Below are 6,918 nucleotides of genomic sequence, written 5' to 3'. Positions count from 1 at the left end.
GATTAAAATCGCAACGCAGCCCTTTGAAAGTTTTGCCACACGCTTCCTAAATTTACGACCATTTTAAAAAAGCCGGCAGAAAAAAGGTGGGAAAAGGGGGAAACTGATGGCTCAGAGAGATGCCAAGTGTTGAAGCGGAAGGTAGTGCCGTGCGGTGCGTTCGCTCGGCTGATTCAACCGGATTTGAGAAAGTCTCGCGTCCGGCTCCCTCCAGAACCTTCCCGCAGGTCCTATCTATTTATTCACACGCGCGTGCGCGATCCAGCGGGAAATCAGAGGCGGTGTCGCAGGTCGCAACTGATAGACAGACGCAGAGGCGAAGCGAAAGACAGCGACTCGAGAGGCTTCGGAGGCCAGGGTCGCAGTCGCAGCGGCGACGAAGCAAAGGTATTCTCTCGGGTTCTTCTCCTGTTCCGTCGGTAGCATGATACAGTACTATACTTCGGATGTGAAAATGGCGCTGCGGATTCATCCTGCCCTCTGCTCTGTTTGATTCGGTGATAGTTTTGCACATAGTAGAGACCCATGAGACCCACACTTGCCAGTAGAAAAACGTGCGTCAGGGTTCGGGGGCTGATTGATCCTCAACTCTGATTCGCAAACGCGCTAGATCTATATGACATGAAACAAATTAAACCGAGAATTCCTAGGTTGTAGCGGTCATGTTTCCCCAATTCGTGTTCTGTGCGTAGTGGTTTCATCTGGACTGCGAGATTGTATCTAACGCGATGGGGGAAACAGATTTACTGAACCCGCGTAACGTGTATGCGAACGTTGAATTGCTGGGAAGGAAACTGTTCCGGGAACAGACAGTCTCTAACACTGAACTGGCTGAACTGAACACGAAACAAGGTTGTAGCTATGTAATTAGGTCCCCAAGCTTTTGCACACGCAACAATTTATGACCACATGTCTTCGACGCTGTAAAGTGTAAACTGATGGTGGATTGTTGCATGCTTGAAATCAAGCTGTCGCAGTGATCGGAGCTTCTATGGTCAGGTTAGATATTTGTATGATCTATTGGCGCTATGCGGTAGTATGTTGCGAAGCCATGATACATTTAGAAATGTAGTTACGTGCTACTTATCTGAGAGTTTTCTATACGAGTCCTCTGGTGGGTATTGATTCGTTTGCCTGTCTGTTTTGCAGATGTCGTATTCGAGGTACAGGAGTCGTTCAAGGTAAATAACATTTATCGTCAGAAATGCTAATATTATGTTTGTGTCCATGTTCTATGTTTTGGAGTCTAGGCATTTCTGGCTCTAATTTTAGGGAGTAATTGATAGTGATATCCATGTAATGTGTTAGGAGTGTGGACTCGAGTGATGTTGAGAACCCTGGGAACAATCTCTTCGTGACTGGTTTATCATCTCGTCTAACTGATCAAGATCTGGAGAAGCATTTCTCTACAGAGGGAGAGGTAATCTTTATGGAAATGTTTGCTGAGGAAAATAGTGTACGCATATGAGAAGATTGCTAACAATTCCACTTATTTATCTTGCTGGCTGTGCCACAGGTGATTGATGCAAGTATAGTACTTGATCCATGGACAAGGGAATCACGTGGATTTGGGTTTGTCACCATGGCTACTCTTAAGGAGGCAGAACGCTGCATCAAATATCTCGACCGTTCAGTGCTGGAAGGTCGTGTCATTACTGTTGAGAAGGTATTGCCAAAAGAATGTTAACTCTCTGATATTTGTCCATTCTCCTTCTCCTTCTATATGGAGTGGAATTATTATGTACAGATTAGCCTTCCAAGCTAAATATTTGAATGTTCTTCTTGTTTGAAGATTTTGTTGACAGCAGCAGGTTGATGCCCACAGCTGTTTGGCATCAATTCAAAAGATACACAACCTAAGATCGAAACAATGCTACCTCAACCAAAGGGTCGTACGCCCACCATTATTGTTTTTCCTTACCATTTATGTTCTTCAGATCCCCAATAATTTATTCGGTCTTGCTTTTGACATAAAACACAAGTACTGATTTTGAGCCCCTTCTCCACCACAGGCAAAGCGAAGACGAGGTCGAACCCCAACACCGGGAAGGTATCTGGGCGCCAAATCATCGCGTGGTAAGTTATTGTGTCATGATTTATCTTCGATACCTTAGTACCATGAATTGTGTGCTGGAAAGTGTGCACCGCTGACACCTCATATAACATCTGATTGTTGACATTTGATTATATGGTGATACCAGGAAGGAGGTATTCCCGAAGCAGGTCACCTGTTAGGAGAGACCGTTACAGCTCACGCTACTCGCCTGAGCGAGAACGCTCTTATTCTCCTTATCGCAGAGGACGATCATACTCTCGTCGTGACAGGCGTAGATCATACTCCCGAAGGAGATCATACACTCCTTCCGACAGGTCGGAGTCTCCCTACGACAGGCGAAGGTCCTACTCACCGTACGACAGGCGCATATCTTACTCACCCCACCATGGTCACCGCCACCGTTCAAGATCTCCATACCGTTACAGTAGGCGGAGGTCGCGCTCCCACGACCGTTCTGTTTCAGCATACTACAGCAGGCGCTATTCTCCAAGGAGCAGAAGACGGAGCTACTCTCGCAGCATATCGCCACGCAGGAGCTACTCCCGCAGCTGCTCCCCGGCGTCAGAAGAATCAAGGAGCTGTTCTCCGCGGAAAGGACGCGCCGGAAGCAAGGCATCGCGCAGCAGGTCACCTGGGAAGAGGCGTTCCAGAGAAAGCTATGCTCACAGCCGCAGTTCATGCTCGAGGTCCGTCTCCAGGGAGCGCTCAACCTCAGCAAGCACCTGATGTTTTACGAAGCGCCAGGCCACCGTATTTCCGTTGTGATGTTGGAATTTTAGTTACTTTGCATGTTTGTAGACGGTGTGGATGGTATGATCGTGCACCTAGTGAAGCAGCTGTATTTCGTCATGGTTCTGGACTTGCATGCCATATGTATGCTATATGCTGTACTGGATACTTCTGTGTCTGTTTTCAGTCTGGTTGGCAGTTTACATCATGGATTTGGCTAACGGATAGTTTTGTACTCCCTCTGTCCCATGCTATATGATGTTATATTATGTGACAGAGGGAGTACCCATGCTATATGCTCTTGTATTACGTGACGGAGGGAGTATGTTCTGCTGATCTGCTCTGGTGTTCTGGTTATCTTGCAGCCGCACTGTGTTTTCTTCAGCGTTGGGTAACTTAGCACTCGTAGGAACTAAAAAAAGTAGAAATGGTAAAACTGTATGAAATGAGATATTTAACCTGAATTCCTACGGGATCTAAACACAAGACTTATGATGCAGCATAGTTGCATGAAGAGGAAAAATAGGTAGTGGGTTGCATCTATTTAAGAATAGAGGATTTGTAGCATACTACAAAGGAAAAACGCAGAAATTTTCCTATGGATTGCTTTGTTCTATAAGAATTTCATAGGAATATTGGTGAGTCGTTTCTTTGTTTCAGATGACCCAGTCAGGATTTTTCTATAGGAATTCGATACTGCAATTTTCCTTTATTTCAAATGCCCTAAGAGTCTCTTTAGATCGTAGGATTTGTGTTGTAGTATTTGAATTTTAAGAATTCTTCTTCAAAGTCCATTGCCTAATAGGAGTAGGTTACCAAATTTCTATGAAATTCATTCATATAGCTTCCATACTATAAGATCTCAGTATGAGCTCGAACATCATTTGTCGAATACACTTTCACTCTATTTTTCTCCACCCTCTCAATCCTCTGAAGCTGCTTCCTGTGCAAAAGCATATATTGCAGAATTTCTGAGTTCTGAAATATCTTTCTCTACCTTCTCCCCTCAACCCTCTCTTAAATTCCTTCCTAGCAAAAGTTGTAAAATTCGTGTGTTATGCAGAATCTCATGTAGTATTCGGAAATCATGTAAAATTTCACAGTAAGTGACATCTCAATATTCTGTTCTTCTATTTCAACATAATAAATCACTGCTTCCTGCAATCCATAGAGCCTATAACAGCCCGTTCACCATACAAATCCAAAGATAAGAGAAGGTAGAAAATCACAACCAGTAAAACTGAGGCCAAGCCGCAGCAAAATTTCAAGATATTCATGGGTTAAACATAACATTGTGCAGATTGTTTCACAGATGGTACAACAACTAATCCAATACTGTTTGTAGAACAACAATACAGTGGGCAAAGCTCAAGAACAGAAAAATGCCATTACAACTGGGCACATTATTACAAAAATGCGTGTCCGAGCCATGTCAAAATGGTGTAGTACACAAAGATATCCATGTTGGCCAGATGAACAGCTTACCCAAAAATGTTGCCCCTAAGATACCAAGGCAGTTCAGAGTGGGTCGCTTTTACTTGAGCTTTCAGTCCCGTAATTGGCACTGTAAGGTGGAATGTCCCTATACCGCATTGTGGGTTTTGCTGGCATCAAACATGTATGTACAGTCAAACTGGTGGTGGTCTTTTTAGCTTCCCACTGACGGATGGAGGGGAATTACTGACTGAGGACAATCTGTCCTTGCCCCAGCCAGAGAGTAGTATGCCAGAATCTGTGCCTGACCCTCTGGGCAAGGCTCATCTTGATTTGGTGCAATAAACTCAATGTTCCAGAAGGGGCGTACCATTGCCATGAGATCGGTGCCAGTAGGAGATGCCTTGTATCCCTGCACCCAAAGATATCTGAGTGACTTCAGCTGTAAGGCTGCAACTGCCAATGCACGTTCACTAAAGCAGCAACTCCTTAGCTCCAATTTCTGCAAGCTTGGGCATCCTCGTGCAAATGCCAGCAGTCCATCATCAGACCCCCCGGCATTCCCAAGCAACATGTAGCGGACGGTCTTGCTAAATTCGCCAACATAAGAAAGGCCAATATCTGATAGAGCTCCAGGTCTCACATAAAATGCAAACCTCCGGAGTTTGGTGCAACCTCTCAGCAAAGCCCGAACCCCGTTGTCAAGGGGCAGTTCAGTTATATGCACCTCTCTATCAAGCAGGACAAGTCGGAAATCGTTCAGGTTTTTGCTGAATGCGCCAATAGCCTCAAGAGCTGCATTTGTAATGTCAGACACATGTACTGCCCAGTACTCCAAATCAGGACAGCCTTCAGCTACAGCCATCAATCCTACTTGTGTCACTCTACCCTGTTCGTCCTCAAGACCTCCTTGGTCATCATCTCCTCTCTCGACTCTGAGTCGCTGTAATTTCTTGCAGGTCCGCGCAATAACTTCTAACCCTCGATCTCCTATCACATCCCTCACCTGTTGGAAGACAAATTATCAACAAAACACGTTTGAGATAGCTTATTCACTATCAGACTTCCAGACAGGAAAGATGGGAAAAACATTTAAAATAATTTGCCAGGACATACCTCCAAAACTTCTAGATTTGGGCAGCGCTGGACTAATTGACAGTGATCCTCTGTGGTAAGGAATGTGAACTGAAGGTCCAACTTCTTGAGTGTGGCACCATATGGAAATAATATCTGCATCTCATTTGTTCCCATGTAGAGAAAACTCAAGTGCTGTACTGAAGGAGGGAAATAGTAGTTAGCATAATTCCCACCTTGATCTTGATCATCAAAGGAACCACCAGCAAAGTCTTGTAGTGTTTCTGCTGTACGGAACAGGTCGACCAGGTCAGACATGAAACAGTCGCTAATCTTGAGAGTTTTCAGCCTTCGGCAATTTCGCACAAGGAGGAGAAGATGTGCAGGGGATGCCCTGAGATCCGTCAGAAAGAAATTCAGCGTCTCAAGGACAGTATTGCTGGTAGCAAGCTCACGGAGCCATTCATCATTTTCTTTCTCAGCAACAGAACTTTCTTCAAGAAACAACGTTTCCAGTTTCCTGCACATGACAAGAAATATGATTAATTAAACTAGTAACCTATGAATGCATGCTCTTACATTCTTACTAAACTTCTACAGCACCATTTTGATAATCTGCTTTTCAAAACTATCTCCACCAAGTATCATAGTTCTCTAAGAAAGTATAAACAACTAAGCAAAGTCCCCAACTCAGTAAGGCAGTTAAAGTCCACATTTCCTAATTTCTGCTCCAAAGCTAGAATTATTCCCAAATTGCAAAGAGTAGCATGATGTTTTACATCATGAAAAGGTGAGACGTTACACTTACTTTTCCCCTTTCCAAATGAACAAAAGAACCATCTTATATATACTCGCTTTACAAACATCCCATCTACCAACGCTTTCCGAATAGAACAAAACACAATTCTGAAGAGAAAAACTAACTAGAACAATTGAAACTACAGATTAATTCGTAGGACAAGAAAGAGATACCGCAGTAATTAAAACGAACTAATGCATGCACATCATTTGTGAACCGGAACAAGGAGGGGAGAAATTACTTGCAGCAGCGGGCGAGGAGAGCGAGGGAGGAGGTGGAGAAGCCGGAGCAGCGGTCAAGCTTGAGGGAGACGAGCATGTGGGCCTTGGCGCGCACGAGCACGGCAACGTCGTCGTCGGAGACAATCATCCGGCGGAGGTGCAGCACCTTGAGGAAGTGGAAGGAGGCGGAGAGCTCGCGGATCCAGGGCGAGGCGGAGCCTCCCCAGTCCTCGGGGATGAGGTTGAACATGGAGGCGCGGGGCTTGGCCTTGAGCTTGAGCGACTCGAGGCAGGGGAAGCGGCGGAAGAGGCGGTCGGGGGTGGTGGAGTAGGCCATGGCGACGGTGACGTGCTTGCGGCTGAGCGCGTCGACCTTGCACCAGTGGCGGCAGACGAGCGAGATGGCGTCGCGGTCCCAGGGGTCCTCCACGCACCCCATGACCAGCCCCAGCGCCACGTCCGGGATCCCGAAGCTCATGGTCCTCCCCAGGTGCCGCCCGTCGCCGCCCATCGCCGGGAGCCGGCCCCCGATCTGCGCCCCGATCTGCGCCCGCCGCGGATTTCAACGGGGGTGGAGGGGGGGTGGGGTTGGGATGAGGCAGAGG

General features: G+C 46.2%; 2 protein-coding genes across 2 annotated transcripts; one reads left to right on the top strand and one right to left on the bottom strand.

Moving 5' to 3' along the window:
• Window positions 1-217: 217 nt before the first annotated feature.
• Window positions 218-3,006, top strand: LOC119285213 (serine/arginine-rich splicing factor SR45a-like). Its single transcript, XM_037564445.1, has 6 exons — window positions 218-387; window positions 1,150-1,181; window positions 1,309-1,420; window positions 1,517-1,666; window positions 2,013-2,076; window positions 2,202-3,006. The coding sequence occupies exons 2-6, from the start codon at window positions 1,150-1,152 to the stop codon at window positions 2,780-2,782; spliced, it is 939 nt and encodes a 312-aa protein (XP_037420342.1). The 5' UTR covers window positions 218-387; the 3' UTR covers window positions 2,783-3,006.
• A 1,014-nt stretch (window positions 3,007-4,020) lies between these two features.
• On the bottom strand, window positions 4,021-6,912 carry LOC119285212 (coronatine-insensitive protein homolog 2-like). The gene is made up of 3 exons (XM_037564444.1): window positions 6,334-6,912; window positions 5,336-5,813; window positions 4,021-5,225 (listed from the first exon to the last, which is right to left on the bottom strand). Exons 1-3 carry the CDS (start codon window positions 6,822-6,824, stop codon window positions 4,434-4,436), a joined length of 1,761 nt encoding a protein of 586 aa, XP_037420341.1. The 5' UTR covers window positions 6,825-6,912; the 3' UTR covers window positions 4,021-4,433.
• Between the last annotated feature and the right edge of the window lie 6 nt (window positions 6,913-6,918).

The sequence above is a fragment of the Triticum dicoccoides genome, chromosome 4A (genome assembly GCF_002162155.2).
Source record: "Triticum dicoccoides isolate Atlit2015 ecotype Zavitan chromosome 4A, WEW_v2.0, whole genome shotgun sequence".
Taxonomy (NCBI): domain Eukaryota; kingdom Viridiplantae; phylum Streptophyta; class Magnoliopsida; order Poales; family Poaceae; genus Triticum; species Triticum dicoccoides.
The sequence above is the reverse complement of the archived record's forward strand: the minus strand, read 5'-3'. Positions and strand labels throughout refer to the sequence as shown.

What these genes read in the sequence shown, in the direction of transcription:
- LOC119285213 (XM_037564445.1), top strand. Translation starts at nt 1,150, where the DNA reads ATGTCGTATTCGAGGTACAGGAGTCGTTCAAG. An exon ending in ATTTCTCTACAGAGGGAGAG is followed by an intron (nt 1,421 to 1,516) that starts GTAATCTTTATG and finishes GCTGTGCCACAG; the next exon opens with GTGATTGATGCAAGTATAGT. An exon ending in GGGCGCCAAATCATCGCGTG is followed by an intron (nt 2,077 to 2,201) that starts GTAAGTTATTGT and finishes TGGTGATACCAG; the next exon opens with GAAGGAGGTATTCCCGAAGC.
- LOC119285212 (XM_037564444.1), bottom strand. Translation starts at nt 6,824, where the DNA reads ATGGGCGGCGACGGGCGGCACCTGGGGAGGACCATGAGCTTCGGGATC. An exon ending in CTCCTCGCCCGCTGCTGCAA is followed by an intron (nt 5,814 to 6,333) that starts GTAATTTCTCCC and finishes TGTCATGTGCAG; the next exon opens with GAAACTGGAAACGTTGTTTC. An exon ending in CAAATCTAGAAGTTTTGGAG is followed by an intron (nt 5,226 to 5,335) that starts GTATGTCCTGGC and finishes GTCTTCCAACAG; the next exon opens with GTGAGGGATGTGATAGGAGA.